General features: G+C 38.3%; 1 protein-coding gene across 2 annotated transcripts in view; it reads right to left on the bottom strand.

Moving 5' to 3' along the window:
- Nucleotides 1-27,142, bottom strand: part of LOC150085672 (cytoplasmic polyadenylation element-binding protein 2-like) — a 309,051-nt gene that overhangs the window by 194,732 nt on the left and 87,177 nt on the right. The window contains exon 5 of one of the 2 annotated variants that reach the window (XM_090374177.1): nt 2,713-2,802. The exons of the other annotated variant lie outside the window; for it this stretch is intronic. Coding sequence (XP_090230303.1) covers nt 2,713-2,802 — 90 coding nt within the window. The remainder of the gene's footprint in view (nt 1-2,712; nt 2,803-27,142) is intronic. 2 annotated transcript variants of the gene reach the window in all.

The raw sequence follows: 27,142 nt of genomic DNA, 5'->3' as shown, positions 1-27,142 counted from the left end.
TGTTCTACTTTTCTTGTGTTAAATCTTCTTATGTCCTCTCTGAGTCTCTTTCTAATGGCTTTGCATAACTCAGTATACTCAATTTTCTCCCTGTCAGTGTTTATCTTGCTCTTCATTTGTCGTCTTCGGTTCATCATGACAAGTGTTTCTTGACTAATTTTTTCTTCTTTGGATTTCTTTTTCCCTATAGGTTTCTTGGGCTTTATCACTTCAGAAAGTTGTAATATTCCTCATCGATATCTTGGTCTTGAGTTGTCTGCAGAAGCTCAAACTTGTTCTTAAGTTCCAATACATACTACTTTTTCTCCTCTTCTGTTATCTCAAAGACCTTTGTATTATTTACTCGAGTCAGTTTTTTCTTTTCCTTTCCTACATCTATATCAAGTGTACATCTTACCATTCTGTGATCACTTCCAACATTTACCTTATTCAGGACAGTAACATCAGATGAAGGTATATCGGGCTTAATGTTGAAGTCTGTTGATGATACAAAGGTTGGCAGGATTGTTAATGACAGCAGTAACGACAGTATGCTACAGCAACAGGATCTAGAAAATTTGGGCAGATGGACTGAGAAGTGGCAACTGAAGTTTAACATTGGAAATGCAAATATTGCATATTGGTAGAAGTGCTCAGATTACAAATCTGAGGGGGCATAAATTCAAACTGAGGAAAGACAGTTATATAAGAGATGTGTGGAAATTGCCTTTAGCCAGCAGGTTACTAATTGCTGGAAGAAACTTCCATCTGTCGTCGAAGTTGATAGCTTAAATAAATTGAAAGAGGAACTGAGCAAACGTTTAGAGCGGTGTTTCCCAACGTGGGTCCTACGCCCCACATGGGGGAAATTTGATTGTTCAGGGGGGGATTCAAAAATTGCTCGTCTAGAGTTTAAAACAATTGCCTACTATGACTTAACTTGTACAAAAGAAGAATTGTTGGTAAAGTCTCTGTTTATTGCTCATACTGCAACTATCAATCGTACTCTTGAGGCTAGTTATGAAATTTCTTTACTCATTGCTAAATCTGGAAAAAATCATACTATAGGAGAGAATTTAATCAAACCATCAATATCAGCATTTCTTAAAACAGTTCTGGAAAAAGATGACAAAGACGTGAAAGCTATGCCACTCAATAACAATACTGTTAGCGAAAGAATAGATGAAATGAGTGAAGATATTGAAATACAACTTGTTGGAAAGCTGAAAACAAGAAAATTCTCAGTGCAAATGGATGACTCAACTTTGAGAGACAGTGAAGCCGTACTGATAACTTATGTAAGATATATTGATAAAGGTAATTTTGCTGAAGAAATGTTATTCTGTAAATCGTTAGAGAGCACCACTACCTCCAAAGATATATATAATAAGCTAAAAAATTACTTAGATGACAATAATATACCAATGAAAAATATAACATCTTGCGCTGCAGATGGTGCTCCTAATATGATGGGCAAGAAAAATGGCTGCTTAAAATTGATGAAAGATGAGAATCCAGAAATGCTTCTTGTGCATTGTGTTAGGGAAAACTTGTGTCTCTTCAAGCTTTTTTGTGAAGAACAAAATGAAGACCATGTGAGACTTTTACTTCACACTGAAGTAAGGTGGCTCTCGAAAGGGAACTGCTTGAAAAGAGTTATGGAACTATTTGATACTATTAGTGACTTTTTAAGTGACAAACCTAAAATGAAGCATCTGTTAATGGCCGATGGTAAAGCATTTGTGAGTTATTTAGCCGATATCTTTGAAAAACTAAATATATTAAATAAACAACTTCAAGGAACAAATAAAACTCTCGTCAATGCAAAAGCGAAGACATTTGGTTTCATTACATTTATTAAATTATGTCAAAAATATATTTGTAAAAAAAGTTTGAACAGTTTCGTTGTCTGCAAAAATGTGAAGTGACTGATACCGCTGTACTGTATTTGTTATTGTTGATCATCTGAAAATTCTGTCCGATGATTTAAAAGAAAGGTTTTTTGATTTAAAACAAATTGATTTTCCAACCTGGATGATGCAACCAATGTTAGTGGATTTGTCTAATGTATCAATGCAGTACCAAGAAGAATTCTCAGAAATGCAAAATGATGAGTCAGTTAAAACTTTATTCAATATAAAAGAAGCGATGGCATGGCTTTGTGATGAAACAGAAATTAAATACCCAAATTCAACCAACTTTGCAAGAGAGCTATTGTTACCGTTTCCATCTTCATATTTAACTGAATGTGGATTTAGTGCCATAAATGATTTGTTACTAAAGAAAAGAAATCGACTGGATATCACAATGTCTATTATATGTTTTGAAAATTTACTTCCTATTTTTTTCTTAATTTTTCCTAATGATTTCTTCTTAAAACCTAAGTCTCGTGTCCTGAACAAGTTGTAATTAGGCTTCATTCAGGGAATAATTCAATTTTTGAATATAAAAAATATGTATATCGGTGTTTCGCAACGTTACATAGGGGGCATCAGAATTTTAGAAAGACTTAGGTGGGGCATGGTAAAAAAAAGGTTGGGAAACACCGGTTTAGAGTGAATGGATGTGTGAAATAGTTTTTTTTTTTTTTCTGATGCTACATAAGCTTGCTTTCTTGCATCCTATGCCTCTACTAATGCCAAGTCATTTTTCACTTCAGAAATTGAAAAGAGATTTGAAAATTCTTGTGTATCTATGAGAGAGAGAGAGAGAGAGAGAGAGAGAGAGAGTTACCTTTGGGAGGAAAATAAGATTTACTCTCAGCTTTATGTGGCCAGTCAACTACAAGAGGCCCAAACCTTCTGAAGCTTGTAGTAATTTCTTCTATAAAATAAACAAAAAGTGAAAATTACAAATTTTAATGTGTATAAAAATATTACAATTAATAAACAAATGTCTTTAGCAAAAGGAATATCTAAGTATATAATTTCTTGAATTAAATAACTATGTAATAAACACTTCACAAAATAAACAGCATACAAGGTGTGATCAAAAAGTTCAGTTTCTATCTTGAAATTACTTGATGTCACAGTGGGCTGTGACTTATTGAAACCTGTTCAGTGACTCATGTAGATAGAGCAATGCATGAATTACCCTTTTTTTTTTTTTTTAATGAAAACATGAAAATACAAAAGATATTAGAACCTATAGTACTTAGTACTGCATAATTGGTTTGAAGATTGAGGAGATGGAAGACAGTTGCTGACATTAGACTTCAATTTTTGTAGAGTACAAGATATATATGTGATGGGAACTTGTCTAGAAAATGGAAGTTTAAGGAATAAATGAGGAAGAAAAGTTGATTCTGTAAGTTTAAAGTTTGACAGTGAAAGGATGCTGACTGATTGCAGCATGTGTTTAGACTGGTTTGGAATAGAGAGGGTGAAATACAGAAGCCGATTCCGAAGAATGGTGCCCATGAAATTATCTACAGAAAAGGCATAAGCAGAAAGAAACCATCTATAAAACAGAGAGTGGAGAGACTTTGTAAGAGATGAGTCATTAATTCATCTAACAACCCTCTTTTGAATAGTTCAAAGCTGGAGAGAGGATATGCGGGCAGATGTGGGAACAATATTCCATGGTAGGGTGAACGGGAGGTTTGTACAAAGTGAACTGTACTTCTGTACCACTGTCTTCCATCTTCTCAACCAAGGGCAAAGCAGAAAACTGAGTGGGCCAGTATATCAGAATGTCTTGTAATGGGGGATTTTAACTTTCCAGATATTGAATGGAACTTGTGGGTTGGTCACTCACACGCTAGCAAGACTTTTGTGGATTTCTTGGAAAATTGTTTTCTACAGCAACAGATTTGAGGGGCAACAAGAGGAAGTAATACTCTTGATCTCATTATCAGCAGTGATTATTCTTGCATTAAGAATTTCCAGATAAAGGAACCACTAGATGACTGTGATCACAGTTTACTGATGTGGGATTTACTTAAAGATGCAACTCCCATCAAGTTTGAAGAGAAGGGTTTTTGTTTTCGTAAAATTGACTACAGTGGTCTCAGACAGTTTTAAAATTCTATACAGTGGGATCAACTGATGATGTTACCAATGGTGAATTCTAAATGGGAAGCCTTCAGGGACTTAATCTTGGAGGCTACTAGGATTTTCATACCAACTAAGAAATACTGTTCAGGGTTCAGGCCTAAATGGATATAAGATGAATTAATGAGGCTCGTGGCAAAAAAGAAAAATGCATGGGATGCAAATTACCAGGCAACACAGAAGCCTATGGCAGATATAAGCTAGTCGGTAATCAAGTCACAAAGGAGGTTAGGCAGGTAAAGGCACATTACAAGAAATCTTTGGCAAAGGATGCAAAGAAAAATAGCAAAGAGTTGTTTAGTTATATAAATTCTAGAAGGAAGGGGATGAATCAGATTGGTCCACTTAAGATAGATGGTTCGACTATCGATGATCCTGCTCAAGTAGTTGATAAACTGAGTGAGTATTTTCCATCTACATTCACACGTGAGGAGTTATTCAAGGAGGGGAATGCCAGATGTTCATCAAACTCTAACAGGGAGTTAAGTGATTTTGTAATAACTGGTAACAAGTGGAGGAGAAATTGTTGTGTTGAAGGTAAACATAAGGAAGTCACTTGGATAGATAGGATTTATCCAGTTATATTAAAGGAGGAAGCATAGGAAGTAAGCAAACCCTTAGCTATAATTATGAGAGCATCCGTAGATTCAGGGGATGCTCCCCATGGACTGGAGATGTGCAAATGTATCCCAAATTCACAAAGGGGTGTTCAAATGGTAATGCAAATAATTATAGACCTAAAGTTTAACTTTGGTTCCGGGGAAAATAATGGAGTCACTGGCTAAAGAGGTGATACAGGATCCCCCTAGACAAGACTGAAGTAATAGTTCAGACACAGCATGGGTTTGTTAAGGGGAAGTTTTGTCTGACCAATTTGATTTGATACTATGATGTGGTATCCAATTACAAAGGAACTGGATGCAAGAAACAATTTTATCATATACTTCGATTTCAGGAAAGCTTTTGATACTGTTGCACATGGAAGACTGCTGTACAATGGGTAAAGGGATGGTTGAGTGGGAGACAGCAGAGAGTGGTAATAAATGGACACTGCTCTTTGTGGACTAATGTTATTTATTAGTGGAGTTCTCCAGGGTTCAGTGCTGGCCCCTTTGTTCTTTTGTGTTTTTATCAATGATATTGATGAAGGTATATCAGGCTTAATGTCCAAGTTTGCAGATGATGCTAAGGTTGGCAGGGTTGTTAATGACACTAAAAACAGTATGCACTGCAACAGGATCGAGAAAAGTTAGGCAGATGGGCTGAGAAGTGGCAACTGAAGTTTAACACTGACAAATGCAAAGTACTGCATATAGGTAGCAGTAATCTAAGAGAAATGTACCAACAGTGTGGTACAACACTCAGGAAGTTAGAGAATGAAAAGCCCTGGGGGTAATTGTGCAGTCAAATATGAAGTACTCTGAGCAGTTCTTTGCAGATGGGCTGCCAGAGCAGGTCATGGAGTTTTGCAAGAGAAAAGGTGATTATTCCTTTGTATACAGCAATGGTCAGGTCACACCTTCAGTATGTGTACTGGTCTGGAGGCCTCATTTTTGGAAGGATGTAAAATTTGCTAGAACGGGTACAGAGAAGTGCAACAAGATTGGTGAAAGAGCAAAAGGGTGCGCTTATGAAGAAATGCTTAAGTTCTGCAAGTTGCAGCATCGGGAGACTAGGCACTCGTGAGGTGTGTAACATCTTGAATGGTTTGAGCAGGTTCAATGCTGATGGAATACTTCCGCTTGCTGAGACTAAGAACCTGAGGTGGCATAGATTCAAATTGAGGATGTTTGTTGTTTGTTATTTGGTTTTTAGGAGCATTAGCAACTAAGGCCATATTGCTCCGGGATATGCAGTGGTCATTCCCTGACCTTTTCGCATCCTCCGTATTTGATGGTGACAAGCTTGAACTCCGGTCTAATCACGAAGCGTGTGCTACACACTGCTGCTCCTTTCCACCTGGCTACGGAGGCGTCTCAAATTGAGGAAAGACAGCTGTAGAATCAATGTGTGAAAGTTTGCCTTTAGCCAGCAGGTGTTGTGGAAGTTAATAGCTTAAATAAATTTAAGGCTGAACTAGACAAACATTTGGGGTGACCGGATGGGCAAAATGGGAAGGTTGAGTTTTTTTTTTTTTTTTTTTTTTTTTTGCTGATGCTGTATAAGCTTGCTTTCTTGCATCATATGCCTCAACTAATGGTAAAGTCTAGAAAAAGTCTTCACACAATGACATTCTTCATTGCTTCCAAATTGTGCCAAATTATGTGCAGCACAATTTGGCACAGACTTTCCTTTTTCCCCCTAAATCATCATTTACTTATTCATATCAACTCATCAGGCATCATTCAGAGGGTCAAACAATTAGCATTAGCATTAGTAGAGGCATATGATTCAAGAAAGCAAGCTTATGCAGCATTAGCCAGAAAAAAAAAAAAGAAAAAAAAACTTCTGCTTCACCCCTCCATTCTTTCGAAATACCTGTCCAGCTGAGTCTTAAATTTCTTTGAGGTATCAACTTCCACAACAAGGGATGGAAGTCTGTTCCACCAACCAACTACCCGCTGGCCAAAGGCAAATTTCCGCACATCTGTCCTACATCTATCTTTCCTCGGTATGAATTTATGCCCTCTCAGGTGATTATTCTGAGCAAGAGGAAGAATCCCATCAGCATTGAGCATGCTCAAACCATTCAAGGCTTCATATACCTATATCAGATCACCTCGCCGGTGCCTAGTCTCCAGACACAGTAATTTGCAAAACTAAAGGCTTTCTTCAAAAGAGCAACCCTTTGTTCCATTCAATAACCTTGTTGCCTTTCTCTATACTCATTGCAGCAGCTCTACACCCTTCTTAAAATGAAGCCTCCTGGCCTGTATACAGTACCCAAGGTCTGGCCTGACCATTGCCTTATACAAGGGAATAATCACCTTCTTACCCCGGCTAGAAAAATTCCTGTATATCATTGATAAGACACAATGAGCTACTCATGCAGCCCATCTGCACTGCTTAGAAAACTTCACATCTGCCTTCACAATTACCCCCAGGTCCTTTTCATTTCCTACCACTGTCAGTGTAGTACCACAATGTTGATACGTTGCTCTGGGGTTGCTGTTTCCCATAGGTAGTACTTTACATTTGTCAACGTTAAACTTCATTTGCCACCTCTCAGTCCATCTGCTCAACCTTTCCAGATCCTGTTGCAGCAGCATAGCATCAGTACTGTCCTTAATATACCTGCCAACTTTTGTATCGTCTGAAAACTTGGACATTAAGCTTGATATACCATCATCAATATTATTTATAAATACAGAAAACAATAATGGACCCAACCCTGAGGGACTCCACTAATAATATTAGTCCACAATGAGCAGTGTCCATTGATTACCACTCTGTGTTCTTCCCATCAGCCACCCCTTTATCCATAGCAGCAATTTGTCTCCAATGCCACACTGCTCCAATTTGTGTAGCAGTCTTCCATGTGCAACAGTATCAAAAGCCTTTCTAAGATCCAAGTATATAATATCAAAGTTATTCCCTGCATCCAGTTCTTTTGTGAATGCATCATAGTATACAATCAAATTGGTCAGGCAAGACTTCCTCTTATCAAAACCATGCTGTGTCCGAGCTATAACTGAAGTCTTGTCTAGATGATTCTGCAGTGCTTCTTTAACCAATGCCTCCATAAATTTTCCGGGAACAGAAGTTAAACTCACAGGTCTATAATTACTTGTGTCAGCCTTTGATCCTCCTTTGTGAATTGGGGTCACATTTGCACATCTCCAGTCTATGGGAACCTCCCTTGAGTCCAAGGAAGCTCTCATAATTATGGCTAAGGGTTTGCTTACTTCCTTTGCTGCCTCCTTTAATATAACTTGATAGATCGCATCCATCCCAGGTGCCTTTCTTGTGTTTATCTTCAACAATTTCTCCTCCACTTTACTCTCAGTTATTACAAGATTCTCTAGATTACTGCTAGAGTTGAATACACCTCTGGCATTCCCCTTGCTGAATAACTCCTCATGTGTGAATGTCGATGCAAAATATTCATTTAGTTTGTTAGCTACCTGAGCAAGATCATCAACAGTTGAACCATCGATATCAAGTGGACCAATCTGATTCATCCCCTTCCTTCTAGAGTTTACATAAGTAAAGAACTCTTTGCCGTTTTTCTTTGCATCCCTTGCCAAAGATTTCTCATAATCTGCCTTCGCCTGCCTAACCTCCTTTGTAACTTGGTTACAAATCAACTTATATCTATCATAGGCTTCTGTGTCATGTGTTAATTTTTATGTATCCCATGCCGTTTTCTTCTCTGCCATATGTCTCATTAGTTCATCTGACGTCCATTTAGGCCTAAACCATGAACAATATTTCTATGTTGGTATGTAAAGCCTAGTAGCTTCCAAGATAAGTTCTTTGAATGCTTCCCATTTTGAATTTGCTATTGGTAACATCATCAGTTGGTCCCACTGTATAGAATTTAAATACTGTCTCAGACCATCATAGTCGCCTTTACGAAAACAAAAACCCTTCCCTTTACCGTTGATGGTAGTTACCTCTTTGAGTAAATATGACTTCAGCACACTGTGATCAATGCCACCTAGTGGTTCCTCTATCTGCAGATTCTTAATGCATGAAGAATCACTACTGATAATCAAATCAAGAGTATTACTCCCTCTAGTTACCACCCTAACATGCTGATGAAGAAAACAATCATCTAATAAATCCACAAAAGCCTTGCTAGTGACCAACCTAGCAAGGCTTTTGTGAGTGACCAACCCACAAATTCCAGTCAATATTTGGGAAATTAAAATCCCCCCATTAAAAGACTCTCTGATTTACTGGCCCACTCTATTTCCCTGTATAGTTTCTTCTTATACTCATCAGTCATTAGGCCTATAGCACACTCCTACTCTCAATTTTGATCTCCCAATGCTTAGGTCACACCAAACTGTCTCGATGCTGCACTGTACAACGATGTCGACTGGCTTCACTTCCTTGGGTTTTATGTGTTTCTTAACTAATAGCATAACCCCTCCTCCCTTCCTATCCTGTCTATCCTTTCTGTAGACGTTGTACTCCCCAAACTCCAGTTCTGCATTCCTTATATCCGTCGGACACCATGTCTCTGATATCCCAAAAATATCCGCCTTTGATGCTTTGAGCAATACCTCAAATTCATCAAATTTCCTTACCAAACTCCTAGCAATGGTGTACATGCAAGTATACATGCACCTGTTCTTTTACTTAGCTATCCTAACACAACCCATGTGTTTATTTGTATCGCAATGACTCCCAGCAGTCTCTGAAATATCCTACATCTTGTTTTCCAAGCTTCTGTTCATTCCAATAAAAGCAGTGCAAGAATCACTTTCACCTCTGCCAGTGGCTACTGGCAATCTATTAGTCCTTGTATCCCCCCCAAGCTAGCAGTTTTCGGACCCACCTAACACTGCCTCGATAGCATCAGCAATGTGGGTGTTAACCTCATTTCAAGAAGTTAACACCCACTTGGGTGAGTGTTAACATGGATCATCTCGAACATCCTCATGTCCATCTGCGCCTCCGTAGCAAGGTGGGCAGGAGCAGCAGTGCATAGCGCACGCTTCTTGATTAGACCGGGGTTCGAGCCCGTGACCACGAAATACGGAAGATGTGGAAAGGTCAGGGAATTAACACCGCATATCTCCGGAGCAATATGGCCTTAGTTGCTAATGTTCCTAAAAAAAAACCAAATAACAATCATGTCCATCTTTCAACCACTTATACCATTCAAACACGTTGGCACGATTTAACTTTTCTTAAACAGTTTTTAACATTTCATACATTTCTGGTAACATTTTATACATTTCATTAGAAGATTTTCCAGTTTAAAACAATTTTATATTCATTCATTGCTCCACTGCAAATTTGTGACAGTGAAGAATACCACTACCAACGAAATTGGTTGTTACGTGCAATCGGTCAGCCTACTGCACAATCTCTGTCCCATTATATTTGAGGAAGTTTGAAAATAAACACACCACTTCTGTTTATTTTCAAATTCACTGAACATATCCGCAACAGTCCAGGAACTTTATTGCCACACCTTGTAACATACAATACTCTAATGGATTTTCATAGGGTGGATATCCATCCATTAAAATCTACAAGAGGGACTTGAGAGGGTAATTATAATGTAAGTGTCAAGATCTGCCTGGGAGATATTTGTCCCAGAAGACAAATATAAAATACGGTAGTGGGAGAATCCAACTGCTAAACCAATGGCTACTTCTAAGTTGGTGTACAGCTAAGCACGTGAATGGGGTGCAATTATTCACAAATATTGACTTCTTAAGAACAAATAAATTAATTTCTGGCAGATAGGTCATCATTTTCCTTTAAATATGAATACTGCAAACAGATTCGTGTTTAGGCAAGAGCATTTTGACTTCTATATATTTTTTTAATCCAATCCACAACAATTCTGTTGTAAGAATTTGACCATTATTACTTGGGTTTAATGGATCCATTAGCTGACTTCCCAATTGATGTGTGTTTAGCTTTACGCATTTTGGTTTTGATTCTGTTTCTTGGCAGGAATAGAGGGTGTCCAGTAACCATTTCTTCAATGGGATAAAGATCCAAAATAGGATCATCTACAAATGAAAAAACATTAGTGGCAATGGGAAATTGTGGGAGTGAAGTTGAAAAATATATAATTAATTATATTGAAATTTCGTAAGATTATTTAATGAAAAAACTTTCGAGCCTACCGGCCAGTAAGGATCCTGGAGTTGATGGAATATACCCTATAATCTTAAGCAAGGAGGCGGCAAGTAAGTGGATTGAACCATTGAGGCTAATTATGCAAGCATCACTAGATTCTGGAGAGATTTCCTTGGATTGGAAAAGTGGAATTGTATCTCCAATACATAAAGGTGGCTCTAAGAGAGAAGTGAGAAATTACTGACCTGTCAGTCTGACTTCAGTGGTAGGGAAAATCATTCAGGCAATGATCAAGGATGGAATTCAGGATCATTTGGATCGAATAGAAATTATCAAGGAGCCTCAGCATGGTTTTGTAAAGGGAAAATCGTGTTTAACAAATTTGGTTCGCTATTTTGAAAGGGTCACTCACAAGCTGCATTTAGGCAGCTTGTGAGTGACCAAAAGGGACAAAGTGTCAAAATTATTCCCTAAATTTTGACCAAAACAATGTCAAAATTTAGGGAATAATTTTGACATTGTTTATTTAGATTTCAGCAAAGCTTTTGACTCAGTCCTACATGAGCGGTTGCTTTATAAGCTGGAACGGGTTGGAATCACTGGGAAAATCCTTAGATGGATAGATAGCAGGATGGCTTCAGGGCAGATGGTTCTGATAAATGGCTATTCCTGAAATTGGGGTTGATGTAAGAAGTGGGGTTCTCCAAAGATCAGTATTAGGACCACTGTTGTTTTTAATTTTCATATACGACATCGATGAAGGGATAGAAGGAGCGATGTCTAAATTTGCAGATGATGTTAAAATTGGTAGAGTAGTTAATGATCACTGTCAAGCTGAGCTTCTTCACAGAGACCTAGAGAGATTTCAGGAATGGTCAGAAAAACGGCTGTTATGCTTTAATCCAACAAAGTGTAAAGTATTACACCTGGGAAACAGTAATCCCAAAATAACTTATTCACTTGGTGGAGTTCAACTAAACCCAGCACTGGAGGAAAGGGACTTGGGTGTTACCATACAGTCAGACATGAAATTCTCTGAGAATTTTAAACAGGTTGCAAGGAAGGCCCATGGTGTCCTATCGATGATCTATCGAACTTTTGCAAGTAGAGATAGGGACGTGATAATCCCATTATATAAGGCTTTTGTTAGACCACACTTGGAATACTGTGTCCAAGTATGGAGACCGCACCTAAAGAAAGACATTGAGCTTCTAGAAATGGTGCAAAGACGGGTAACTCGCCTGGTGAGATCGGCAAAAGGGCATCCTTACGAAGAAAGACTTCGAATATGTGGGTTGCAGAGTTTGGAAACTAGACACCTTAGAGGATATTTGATTAAGGTGTTTAAGGCTCTGAGAGGTATCAGTAAAATGAATGAGGACGAAATTTTCAAGATTATAAATGATGCTAGAACTAGGGGACATAAATTCAAGTTACAAGGGGAAAAGTTTAGTCGGACTGCAGGAAGTTTTATTTTAGCCAGCGAGTTATAAATTACTGGAATAATTTGCCTACATGGGTGGTAGAAGCTAAAAAATTTGGGGAAATTCAAAGGACAACTGGATAGTACCTTCGGGTAAGGGAAGCACATAGGATGATAGGTTTAATTTCCTTTTCTTTTATTAATTATTATTATTTAATCATTGTTTAATTTGGTGTTTTTTTGTTTTTTTTTTTTTTTTGGCTGGTGCAGCATAAGCCATAGGCTTTCTTGCACCATGCGGCCATTACTAATACTAAATTTGAGGTGTTGCTCAAAACATCAAAAGCAGATATTGTTGAGATATCAGAGACGTGGTGTCACGCAGATATAAGAAATGCAGAACTGGAATTTGTGGAGTACGTCTACAGAAAGGTTAGACAGGATAGGAAGGGAGGAGGGGTTATGCTATTAGTTAAGAAACACATAAAATCCAAGGAAGTGAAGCAAGTCGACATTGCTGGACAGTGCAGAGTCAAATCAGTTTGGTGTGACATAAGCATTGGGAGATCAAAATTAAGAGTAGGAGTGTGCTATAGGCCTGATGACTCTGATGAGTATAATAAGAAGCTATACACGGAAATAGAGTGAGTCAGTAAACCAGAGAGCCTTATAATGGAGGATTTTAATTTCCCAGATATTGACTGGAATTTGGGGGCTGGTCACTCAACACAATAACAAGGCTTTTGTGGATTTATTGGATGATTGTTTTCTACACTCGCATGTTCGGGAGGCAAATAGAGGGAATAATACTCTTGATTTCATTATCAGTAGTGATTCTTCAAGCATTAAGAATCTGCAGATAAAGGAACCACTAGGTGGCAGTGATCACAGTGTGCTGAAGTGGGATTTACTCAAAGAGGTAACTTCCATTAGGGGTAAAGGGAAGGGTTATTGCTTTCATAAAGGGAACTACGATGAACTGAGACAGTATTTAAATTCTAAACAGTGGGAACAACTGATGATGTTACCAACAGCAAATTCAAGAAATATTGTTCAAGGTTTAGGCCTAAATGGATGTCAGATGAACTAATGAGACATATGGCAGAGAAGAAAAATGCATGGGATACATACAAATTAACAAGTGACACAGAAGCTTATGATAGATACAAGTTGATTTGTAACCAAGTTACAAAGGAGGTTAGGCAGGCGAAGGCAGATTACGAGAAATCTTTGCCAAGGAATGCAAAGAAAAACAGCAAAGAGTTCTTTACTTATGTAAAATCTAGAAGGAAGGGGATCAATCAGATTGGCCCACTTGATATCGATGGGTCAGCTGTTGATGATCCTGCTCAGGTAGCTAACAAACTGAATGAATATTTTGCATCGACATTCACACACGAGGAGTTATTCAGCAAGGGGGAATGCCAGAGGTGTATTCAACTCTGGCAGTAAGCTAGAAAATCTTGTAATAACTGAGAGTAAAGTGGAGGAGAAATTGTTGAAGATAAACACAAGAAAGGCACCTGGGGTGGATGGGATCTATCCAATTATATTAAAGGAGGCAGAAAGGAAGTAAGCAAACCCTTAGCCATAATTATGAGAGCTTCCTTGGACTCAGGGGAGGTACCCACAGACTGGAGATGTGCAAATGTGACCCCAATTCACAAAGGAGGATCAAAGGCTGACAAGTAATTATAGACCTGTGAGTTTCAACTTCTGTTCCAGGAAAATTAATGGAGGCACTGGTTAAAGAAGCACTGCAGGATCATCTAGACAAGACTTCAGTTATAGCTCGGACCAGCATGGTTTTGTTAAGGGGAAGTCTTGCCTGACCAATTTGATTGGATACTATGACGCAGTCACAAAAGAATTGGATGCAGGGAATAACTTTGATATTATATACTTGGATCTTAGAATGGCTTTTGATACTGTTGCACATGGAAGACTACTGCACAAATTGGAGCAGTGTGGCATTGGAGGCAAATTGCTGCTATGGATAAAGGGGTGGTTGAGGGGGGGAGAAGACAGAGAGTGGTAATCAATGGACACTGCTCATCGTGGACTAATGTTATTAGTGGAGTCCCTCAGGGTTCAGTGTTGGGTCCATTATTGTTTTCTGTATTTATAAGTGATATTGATGATGGTATATCAAGCTTAATGTCCAAGTCTGCAGACGATACGAAGGTTGGCAGGGTTGTCAAGGAAACTACTGACCCTATGCTACTGCAACAGGATCTGGAAAGGTTGAGCAGATGGGCTGAGAGGTGGCAAATGAAGTTTAATATTGACAAATGTAAAGTACTACATATGGGAAACAGCAACCGCAGAGCAACGTATCAACTGTGTGGTACTACACTGACAGTGGTAGAGAATGAGATGGACCTGGAGGTGGTTGTGCAGGCAGATATGAAGTTCTCTGAGCAGTGCAGACGGGCTGCAAGAGTAGCTCATGGTGTATTGTCAATGATATATAGGAATTTTTCTAGTAGGGATAAGGAGGTGATTATTCCCTTGTATAAGGCAATGGTCAGGCCACACCTTAAGTACGAAGCACATTAAGTACATTATACAGGTCTGGAGGTCTCATTTTAAGAAGGAAGTAGAGCTGTTGGAACAAGTACAGTGAAGGGCAACAAGATTAGTGGATGGAACAAAGTTGTTTTATGAAGAAAGGCTTAAGTTTTGCAAACTGCAGTGTCTGGAAACTAGGCACCTGCGAGGTGATCTGATTGAGATGTATAAAGTTTTGAATGGTTTGAGCATGCTCAATGCTGATGGGATTCTTCCTCTTGTTCAGAATATTCACCTCAGAGGGCATAAATTTAAACTGAGGAAAGACAATTGTAGGATAGATGTGCGAAGTTTGCCTTTAGCCAGCAAGTGTTGACTGGTGGAACAAACTTCCATTTGTCAGTGTGGAAGTTGATATCTTAAACAGATTCAAGGTAGAACTTTACAAACATTTGGAGCGAGTGGATGGTTGAAATGAGAAGGTTCTGTGTGTTGTTGTTTTTCTTTTTTTTTTTGGCTGATGCTATATAAGCTTGCTTTCTTGCATCATGTGCCCTTGATAATGCTATGCATCTGAAACTTGAACTGAGGAAAAAGGATGAAAGCAGAATTCAGAGGGCAGAAATCAGATCTGTGAGAAGCATAGCCAGAAAGACAAGAAGCAACAAAATCAGAAATTATGTGATTAGGGAGGGAATTCACGTTGAAAAACTCCAGAATAGGATTGAAAGTCCCTGTTTGAAATGGTTAGAACACGTCAAGAGGATGAATGAGGGGTGTTTGCCAAGAAGAATGTTTCATTTAAAATTAAGGGACAAAAGACCAAGGGGGGAGACCAAGAATAAGGTGGTAGGACATAATAAAGACCAGTCATTAAGAGAGGAGGAAACTGGAGTGAAATCAATGAAGTATACGGACAGGGCATGGTGACGAGACTTCATATGTCGACCTGTGGAATAGCAGAACGATGACATTATCAATAAAAAAAAATCTGTATTTATGTAGTTGTTTGAATACATATATATCCTTGTTATTTCATAATTTAATACTAAAATTACTCAAACACAGTTATCATGCCTCAATAGTATAAAATCACAACAAATTCTGCTACATGCAGCCTTTACTAACTAAATCCCAACGGATATTCACAAAATTTAATCGCTATACTTTTGCTGTCCTCTAGTTGTTATTTGGTTTTTAGGAGCATTTGCAACTAAGGCCATATTGCTCCGGGGATATGCGGTGGTCATTCCCTGACTTTTCTGCATCCTCCGTATTTGGTGGTCACAGGCTCAAACCCGTCTAATCAAGAAGCGTGTGCTGTGCACTGCCGCTCCTGCCCACCTGGCTATGGAGGCGTCAGGCTGTCCTCTAGGTAACCAGAATAAGACGTGGGCACCATATTTTATTTGTTCTGCTTATCTGAATGCATTGTGCAACTAGAATTTCATTTTGTTCATTGAACAAAATGAAAAATTTGATGATTCCAAACATCCATAACATGGAGGGAGCCAAAAGACCATGACTGTGATTGTTACGTTTGTATTATGAATTAACTCGATTCTTAGTGAAGAATTTGCACAAATTTTTATCTGAAACAGGATTCAGCAATAAGAGCAATTCCACACAATAACAGTATGCTAATTCCAGTATCTCCAAGCACAGACTAGTTTCTTTAGAAGAAAAAATTGGCTGAAGTGACGGAGACCTGAGAACTTCAGCCAATCCTGTGCTGTCTACCCAAGATGCACTGAATGACATCATTAGAGATCAATCGCCCCCCCCACAAAGATAAAGCCAATCTTCTTGTCTAGAAGCTATAGCAGAAACATTTGATTAAGGAGAACATCAAAGTATTTCACTATCAAAAATGAAACAGTTTTTGTGAAATTCTTCACAGCAAACTGTCCTCTGCTACTGCCATGATATCAATGAAGATTTTACATATTTGTCACAAGTACACAATACATCTGAATGTGTGCCTATTCATCAATTCATCACATCAAAGTACAAAAGTTAATTCCCTTGCACAATGGGATCTTTAAGCCATCCATCCTAAATGCCCAATCTGTTCAGCTAAAGTAGACATACTACAACATAGATTACTCAAGGCAATTCAATACAGCTCTAATCAATGGAATAGCTGCAGTGACCTCAAAATCATTGATATGTTAATGAGCACGCAAGGAGAGTTCACAAAATATATTGTTGTTTCCTATGTAGAATAGTACTGCAGCTGCAGACCATTACATCAGACATGAATAGATTCAAGAATCACATGTGAGTCAGGAATGAGTTGAGTGCACTATGTGGTAAATTTTCTTATGCGATAAATTTTCGAAGAATAGTGCCAAGAAAGTGAAAGAGAGAATCTTTGCAGTGCCCAAAATCAGGATGTTTCTGCAGGATGAAAGCTTTGAAAAATGCCTTAAGATATCAGGACTAAAAGCATGGTAGGCTTTCAAACATCTTTGAAGAAATGTTTTGAGCAACCACAGGACTCCTGCATACAAAGATGGAGTTTAGAAACTGCATATATAAAGAAATGGAACGTGGCATGTTGTTGTTGAAACTTCATTTCCTGCATTCGCATTTAGGCTTCTCTCCTAAAAACCTTAGCATGGTGAGTGATGAGCAGGGAAAACAATTCCATCAGGACATTAAATTGAAATTGCTATCAAGGTTTCTGGAACAAACATACATTGACAGACTATTGCTGAATGTCATCAAAGGAAATCATCAACACAATATTTTTAAATTGTATATATATCTTTTTTTACAATAGTGTATTGTATTATTTTTACTATATGTATAAAGTGTATTGGATTTAAACTGCAAAAAAGTGTTAAAAATGCAATTGTAACCAATCTCTTGTTTTTTAATGAAACGGTTAACTTGTACTGATATTATCAGCAGTGGTATAAAAACTACACAGGATGGAAAAAAAACTAAGGACATATTTGAAATCAGCACACAAAACTGGTTTAGAATAATGTGTTTATATCTTTGATGGGAGAAAAAATAGTTTCATTTTGTTGACCAGTGTTATTAACAAGTACATTTTACATAATAATTGCAATTTTTTTGTACTATATTTGTTATAAGCTGTTGGTGTTTTGTGCAATTGATGTTCTGAGTAGGAGGAATTTTGAACTTTTCAGTATTGAAGTGTTTTGAAGTATTGGTGTTTTGAGGTAATTTGTGTTTTAAGCCGTTAATATTCTAATTATGTAGGCATTATGTACTGTTGGGATTTTGAAACTCAGTATTTTGACTGCTGGCACTTTGATTTTCAATAATTTGAATAAATCAATTTTGAAACCTCATTTTAGGAAGGACATATCTACTGGAAAGGTTACAGAGAAGAACAACATCTGCAATAGAAGGCTTTAAAGTGGTTAATTAAGCTAAATACTCATGGTCATTACTGCTCATGTGACACATGCAAGGTACATAAATTCAAACTGAAAAAGAATGACTGCAGAACAAATATACAGAAATTTGCATTCAGTCAGAGAGTAACTGATTGTTGGAATAAACTTTCATCTAGGGTTGTGGTAGTTTTATTGGGTAGTTTTAATAAATTTAGAGAAGGCTTAGTAAATGAAATGTGTAACAAAAAATATTTATTTTTTATTTTTTGGCTGGTGTATAAAATCTGTGCTCCCTCTCATCATTTTTCCAATATTAAAACTAATTATGCAGAAATATAAAGTTAAGTTGTACCAGTCACCTGTGTTTAGATATGATGATATGGCAGTGTCACATCATCATCATATCTATACCAGGTGATGGATACATCTATTCTAGTTAAACTTTAAAACTTGAGTTCTATTTTGAGTGAAAGATTAAAAGTTCAGTAGCACATCACTTTCTACAGTAACATCTGGTGTGCAACAAACATGTGAACAGTCCAGTGTGTGTGTGTGTGTGTGTGTGTGTGTGTGTCACAAAGAAAGAGGGTTGAGAACTGCAATGAGTAACGTTGCAGGGTTAATAAAGGGTCATAAATAATGCCTCTTATCTGTAACTGAGTTAGCATCATGAAGTTTTATATATTGCTAGTATAGATATTAAGGTGTAAACTTGCTAAAATAAATTTGTCTATTATAGATATAAGTTATGAATAAAACTGATATCCATTTCTGCCAATGGTCAGTGAGGAAGTTTCTTTTCATGTTGGGATTTGTGAAAAGTTGAAGAAAATATCCACAAGATACTAATGACAAGTAATGTTTGTAGATGGCTTGCACATTTTAGAGGTGGAGGAAGTCACTGACATCAGTAACAAGACAAGGGGCAGAGGACTAAAGTCTGTATGTATTGAAGAAAATAATAAGATTTTGGTTGAAATGATTCAAAAAGACAGGGCAATAACTACAAATGCAATGACATTCATTAGGGTGTTCAAAGAGAAGTCTATCAACCATTTTAGATACATTAGATTAGGCATATCCACCCACAAGACATATTAGCATTAGTAGAGGCATTTGATGCAAGAAAGCAAGTTTATGCAGCATCAGACAAAAAAAAAAAAAATAAAGTAAAATAAATAAATAAAAAATAACCACTTCCACTTCACCCCACTGTTCGTTTGAAATACCTATCCAGCTGAGCCTCAAACTTTGTAAAACCATTCAAGGCTTTGTACACCTCTATCAGATCACCTCGCTGGTGCCTAGTCTCCAGACACTGTAATTCGCAAAACTTAAGCCTTTGTTCCATTCACTAATCTTGTTGCTCTTCTCTGTACTCGTTCCAGCAGCTCTACATCCTTTTTGAAATGAGGCCTCCAGGCCTGTATACAGTACTCAAGGTCTGGCCTGACCATTGCCTTATACAAGGGAATAATCACCTCCTTGTCCCTGCTAGAAAAATTCCTATATATCATTGACAATACACCATGAGCTACTCTTGCAGCCCGTCTGCACTGTCAGAGAACTTCATATCTCCCTGCACAACCACCCCCAGGTCCCTTTCATTCTCTACCACTGTCAGTGTAGTACCACAGATTTGATATGTTGCTCTGGGGTTGCTGTTTCCCATAGGCAGTACTTTACATTTGTCAATGTTAAACTTCATTTGCCACCTCTCAGCACATCTGCTCAACCTTTCCAGATCCTGTTGCAGCAGCATAGCATCAGTAGTGTCCTTAACATACCTGCCAACTTTTGTATGTCTGAAAACTTGGACATTAAGCTTGAAATACCATCAACAATATTATTTATAAATACAGAAAACAATAATGGACCCAACCCTGAGGGTCTCCACTAATAATATTAGTCCACAATGAGCAGTGTCCATTGATTACCACTCTGTGTTCTTCCCATCAGCCACCCCTTTATCCACAGCAGCAATTTGTCTCCAATGCCACACTGCTCCAATTTGTGTAGCAGTCTTCCATGTGCAACAGTATCAAAAGCCTTTCTAAGATCCAAGTATATAATATCAAAGTTATTCCCTGCATCCAGTTCTTTTGTGAATGCATCATAGTATACAATCAAATTGGTCAGGCAAGACTTCCCCTTATCAAAACCATGCTGTGTCCGAGCTATAACTGAAGTCTTGTCTAGATGATTCTGCAGTGCTTCTTTAACCGGTGCCTCCATTAATTTTCCTGGAACAGAAGTTAAGCTCACAGGTCTATAATTACTTGTGTCAGCCTTTGATCCTCCTTTGTGAATTGGGGTCATATTTGCACATCTCCAGTCTATGGGAACCTCCCTTGAGTCCAAGGAAGCTCTCATAATTATGGCTAAGGGTTTGCTTACTTCCTTTGCTGCCTCCTTTAATATAACTTGATAGATCGCATCCACCCCAGGTGCCTTTCTTGTGTTTATCTTCAACAATTTCTCCTCCACTTTACTCTCAGTTATTACAAGATTCTCTAGCTTACTGCTAGAGTTGAATACACCTCTGGCATTCCCCTCACTAAATAACTCCTCATGTGTGAATGTCGATGCAAAATATTCATTTAGTTTGTTAGCCACCTGAGCAGGGTCATCAACAGTTGACCCATCGATATCAAGTGGACCAATCTGATTCATCCCCTTCCTTCTAGAGTTTACATAAGTAAAGAACTCTTTGCTGTTTTTCTTCGCATCCCTTGACCAGGATCTCTCGTAATCTGCCTTCGCCTGCCTAACCTCCTTTGTAACTTGGTTACAGATCAACTTGTATCTATCATAGGCTTCTGTGTCACATGTTAATTTGTATGTATCTCATGCATTTTTCTTCTCTGCCATATGCCTCATTAGTTCATCTGACATCCATTTAGGCCTACCTTGAACAATATTTCTTAGTTGGTATGTAAAGCCTAGTAGCTTGCAAGATAAGTTCTTTGAATGGTTCCCATTTTGAATTTGCTGTTGGTAACACCATCAGTTGATCCCACTGTATAGAATTTAAATACTGTCTCAGTCCATCTTAGTCGCCTTTACGAAAGCAATACCCTTCCCTTTACCCGTAATGGTAGTTACCTCTTTGAACACTTCAGAACACTGTGATCACTGCCACCTAGTGGTTCATTTATCTGCAGATTCTTAATGCATGAAGAATCACTACTGATAATCAAATCACGAGTACTACTCCCTCTAGTTGCCTCTCGAACATGCTGATGTAGAAAACAATCATCCAATAAATCTACAAAAGCCTTGCTAGTGTGTGAGTGACCAGCCCCCAAATTCCAGTCAATATCTGGGAAATTAAAATCCCCCATTATAAGACTTTCTGATTTACTGGCCCACTCTATTTCTCTGTACAGTTTCTTATTATACTCATCAGAGTCATTAGGCCTATAGCACACTCCTGCTCTCAATTTTGATCTCCCAATGCTTATGTCACACCAAACTGACTTGACACTGCGCTGTCCAGTGATGTCGACTGGCTTCACTTCCTTGGATTTTATGTGTTTCTTAACTAATAGCATAACCCCTCCTCCCTTCCTATCCTGTCTATCCTTTCTGTAGAAATTGTACTCCCCAAATTCCAGTTCTGCATTCCTTATATCTGTGTGACACCACGTCTCTGAAATCCCAACAATATCTGCCTTTGATGTTTTGAGCAATAACTCAAATTCATCAAATTTATTTACTGAACTCCTAGCATTGGTGTACACGCAGGTATACATGCACCTGCTCTTCCTCTTAGCCACCCTAACACAACCCATGTGTTTACTTGTACCCACATGATTCCCAGCAGTCTCTGTAATATCCTGCATCTTATTTTCCAGGCTGCTGCTCATTCCAATAGAAGCAGTGCAAGAATCACTTTCTCCTCTGCCAGTGGCTACTGGCAATCTATTAGTCCTTGTATCCCCCGAATCTAGCAGTTTTCCGACCCACCTAACACTGCCTCGATAGCATCAGCAAACATTCTTGCACCCTTTCTATTTAAGGGTATCCCATCCCTGTAGAAGCAGTCTCTCCTGTTAACAAGTACAGACCAGGTTGAAAAAAATTCTATCCCTTGAGCCCTGCACAATCTTTCCAGGGCCGAATTGATCGACAGGTCTCTCATCATATACTCCCTCCTATCGTGTCTGGGCAGAATTGGAGACACTTTCAAATTCAACCCTAATTCACGGCTTTTTTTCATCAGTGACCTGTACTTGTTAAGTAATTCCGCCGGTCTCCTACTCTTAATATCATTAGTGCCAAGGTGTACAACTATATCACCTTTTGTGCCCTTAAAAGATGATATCCGCTCTACAACGTCATCAACCTTTGCACCTGGCAGACATACCCTGGTCCTGTTCCACCTATCCTTTTTACAAAGCATGTTTCCCGTTTCCCTGACAATAGAATCACCAACAACTACTAGTTCCTTTGGGACCAGCGCAATCTGCCTTGGGGGTTGCCGCTGTGTTCCGCGATGACCAAGTGCAAGCTCTGGCATTGGTGTGGGCAGCTGAGAGCTTGATGGGCACCCTCACTTGTAATCCTTCGAGGGCATCCACCCTGTCCTTCAAGCTCTCATATAGGCCCATAACAATGCTGAGTTGTCGCCTGATTTCCTTACACCCCTTGCATCGTGCACATACAAAGACATCCCCCATGGCAGTATCTTGTCCCATACCTGACTGCTCCGCAAACATCAAGCAAATAGTGCATCTTAAAAGGCTGTGATTCAGAGGGCAACTGGCCCCCTCAGTTCTCCCCTGAGCCACAGCATTCCCATTAGCTTGAGCCTTTTGCTTTGCTGCTCTGGTTTGAGTCATGATTTCGATTTACTTTCAATAAAATTTCAATTTCAGTATAAAATTAATTCCTAAACTTGTATCCCAACACAGTTATAACGCTATATTTATGTTTCAGTAACGAGTGTTATCTACGAAATCTACGAGTGTTATCTACGAAATATTTATGTTTCAGTAACGAGTGTTATCTACAAAATATTTATGTTTCAGTAACGAGTGTTATCTACGAAATATTTTTGTTTCAGTAACGAGTGTTATCTACGAAATATTTATGTTTCAGTAACGAGTGTTATCTACGAAATATTTGTTTCAGTAACGAGTGTTATCTAAGAAATCCCTTTATATAACTTTCGTATCGTTATGTATTAATTATTTATTTTTACTAATTATTTATGTTACGTAACCTAAGTGGTTATATGTATAGTTAAAAGTACAATTTAATTGCCAATGAAGTTCAACAAGATTAATAGATTTTACCGATTAATTTTCCCGTAAGAATGGCGGCTCTTTACAAATATAAACACGTGGATTTGATACCCTTTCCGATACTAAGTAATACCAACAAAATCTCTATCTAAGTTACTTTAAACTTAAGTACCATAAATAGGAATATAAAGCTACTCTAGAAAATAAGTTAATATGTCAATTTAAACTAATAAAGCAGAAAATAATCAGAAAAAACTCCTCTGTTCCAAGAGCGGCAGAAAGGCACGTCCGCACCGGCAACCCTCGTCTTCAACCCACGGCCAAGGAAGCCTTAAAGTATTATGCATCCGCAAGTTTAAAACTAGCATGTTATTCACAATTAGTTTTAAAAACATTCATTTTTAGTAATATTCAATTTTTCTGCATTGCTTTACCATAATTTACATATTTACCTCAGAATTTAGTAATATTATTATAATCATATAACAGGAATATATTTTATTAGTATTATGTAATAATAAAAATTAATAAATTCTATTTAAAAAATGTGTAATTTTGTTTTGTTTGTTTTTTGTTTGTTTTGGCCCATAGCCTAAAAAGATACTCAAGCTGTTAACAACAGAAATGGAATTCTTCAGGCAGAAGATCTACCAAGTCATGTTGCAGGAGAGTAATAACTTGGAGATTTTTTAATAACAGGTGATGAGACCTGGATCTTCCATTATACTCTTTATTCTAAATGCCAATCTATGGATTGGACACATCCACTATCTCCATCAAAATAAATTTCTAATTGCCAGATCATCAAAAAAAAAAAATGGGGGCCACAGTGTTTGGGACATAGAAGGCCAAATTTTGTTGATTTTTTAGAGAAAGGTCAAACTATAAATGAGGAAAGATAGAGCCAAACACTTATACACTTAATAATACTTAATTAATTTAAGTGATATTATATACTTGGATCTTAGAAAGGCTTTTGATACTGTTGCACATGGAAGACTGCTACACAAATTGGAGCAGTGTGACATTGGAGGCAAATTGCTGCTATGGATAAAGGGGTGGTTGAGGGGGAAAAGACAGAGAGTGGTAATCAATGGACACTGCTCATCGTGGACTAATGTTATTAGTGGAGTCCCTCAGGGCTCAGTGTTGGGTCCATTATTGTTTTCTGTATTTATAAATGATATTGATGATGGTATATCAAGCTTAATGTCCAAGTTTGCAGACGATACAAAGGTTGGCAGGGTTGTCAAGGACACTACTGACACTATGCTGCTGCAACAGGATCTGGAAAGGTTGAGCAGATGGGCTGAGAGGTGGCAAATAAAGTTTAACATTGACAAATGTAAAGTACTACACATGGGAAACAGCAACCCCAGAGCAACGTATCAACTCTGTGGTACTACACTGACAGTGGTAGAGAATGAAAGGGACTTGGCAGTGGTTGTGCAGGCAGATATGAAGTTCCCTGACCAGTGCAGACGGGCTGCAAGAGTAGCTCATTGAGTATTGTCAATGATATACAGGAATTTTTCCAGCAGGGATAAGGAGGTGATTATTCCCTTGTATAAGGCAATGGTCAGGCCACACCTAGAGTACTGTATACAGGTCTGGAGGCCTCATTTCAAGAAGGATGTAGAGCTGCTGGAACGAGTACAGAGAAGGGCAACAAGATTAGTGAATGGAACAAAGGGGTGCTCTTACGAAGAAAGGCTTAAGTTTTGCAAATTACAGTGTCTGGAGACTAGGCACCAGCGAGGTGATCTGATAGAGGTGTATAAAGCCTTGAATGGTTTAAGCATGCTCAATGCTGATGGGATTCTTCCTCTAGCTCAGAATAATTACCTGAGAGGGCATAAATTCAAATTGAGGAAAGACAGATGTAGGATAGACGTGCGGAATCTTGCCTTTAGCCAGCGGGTGGTTGGTTGGTGGAACAGACTTCCATCCCTTGTCGTGGAGGTTGATAGCCTAAATAAGTTTAAGGCTCAGCTGGACAGGTATTTTGAACGAACAGAGGGGTGAAGTGGAAGTGGGTTTTTTTTTTTTTTTTTTGGCTGATGCTGCATAAGCTTGCTTTCTTGCATCAAATACCTCTGCTAATGCTAATGCTAAGTTTATAAACAAACTATAAAACAAACAAAGGAAGGCTCTAACAGAATATCAATTCACATTACACTATGATAATGCCATGCCACACACTGTCCATATGATTCAAATAGAAAATCGACTCCGGTAGCTGATGTGGAAACTCTCCGCAATCAAATTGTGGCAGGTTGGGAGACAATACAAAACATGCCAGGAATGTGGCATCATCTTTGCGAGTCCATGAGACGTCGATGTGAGGCCATTTTGAACAGTTAAGTGTCATAGACAGATCTTCAAAACTCAGAAACAAAGCATTTCCAAAACTATGTTGATATACAATATTTTTATTGTCTACATATGAGGAACTTATTCCTGAAGTTACATTGTGTTTTTTTGACACACACACACAGGCCTCGCATAACACCAGTTCGATTAATGCGTTTTTCACTTTTTTTTTTTATGTAAACCCTAAACACGAGAGGTATTAGAACCTATAGTACTTAGTACCATGCTTGGGTTGGAGGTTGAGAAGACGAAAGAAGATATTTGTTGACATTAGACTTGAACTTCTGTAGACTAATTTTCAGGAAATACGTATGAAGGAAGGTTGTTGCAGAAAACGGCAGTTGAATGAATAAACGAGGAAGATGAAAAGTTGGTGCTGCGAGTTTGAAGTTGGACGGAAAATGGATGTTAGCTGGTAGCTGCACATGTTCGGACTGTTTTGAAGGAGAGAGTGGGAATTATAGAAGCCAATTTCAGAAGAACAGTGCCCATGGAAGTATCTGTAGAAGAGGCATGCAGCAGAAACAGTACGTCTATGAGACAGCGAATGGAGAGACTCTGTTAGAGATGAATCATTAATTAACCTAATTGCCCTCTTCTGAATAGAATCAAGAAGCCTGAGAGAGGTTTTGGGGGCACCACCCAAAATGTGGGAACAATATTCCATGCCAGGGCAGATTTGCGATTTATACAGAGCAGCTGTTTGGAAGAAAAGTAACACCGAGAGCGAAAGAGAAAACTAAGTTTTTTAGATGCAGAGGAAGCAATATTTGTGATGTGCTTGTGCCAAAAGAGATTAGAAGTCAGGGTAATCTCCAAAAGAGATATATCATTTTGCTTAGAAATCCGAGTGTCACTAAAGATAAGCATAGGAGCAGAAGAATCCTTTTTGCAAGATATAAAACAAGACTGGGTTTTAGAAAGGTTGAAATCAACTAAGCTGTCTTTGCCCCACTGGAGAATTACCTGAAGGTCGGCATTTAAGGAATTGGTAGCAGATTTTCGAGTAGTTGAAGCTGATTGAGCAGGGCAAGGTTTCTCAAAATGGAAAGTGGAATGCAATGTGCTATCATTGGCAAAACTATGGATAGGATTTCCAGTCAATGGAAGAAAGTTATTAATATACAAGAGGAAAAGAGTGGGGGAAAGAACTGAATCTTGGGGGACACCGCCATTAGTGGAGAAGTTAGAAGACAGAAAGCCATCTATCATCACCCTCAGTGAGCGATCAGAGAGAAAACTAGATAACCTATTACTAAAAACAGTTGGCAAACCATAAGATGGAAGCTTGTTTAGAAGACATTTATGCCAAACATCATCGAAAGCCTTTGAGATGTAGAGAGCAACTACTTGTGTTCACCAAACCTTACCATTTTTTTTTCTTTCCTTTTTTTTTTTTTTTTTTTTTTTTGGTAGTTGTTGCATCGGCTTCTGTGGCTATAATGCACCTCCCAAGGTTTTGGCAGTACTCTG

Source organism: Mastigoproctus giganteus, chromosome 5 (assembly GCF_048544385.1).
Source record: "Mastigoproctus giganteus isolate SK-2022 chromosome 5, ASM4854438v1, whole genome shotgun sequence".
NCBI classification, from domain to species: domain Eukaryota; kingdom Metazoa; phylum Arthropoda; class Arachnida; order Uropygi; family Thelyphonidae; genus Mastigoproctus; species Mastigoproctus giganteus.
This window is presented reverse-complemented; position numbering and strand designations above follow the sequence as displayed.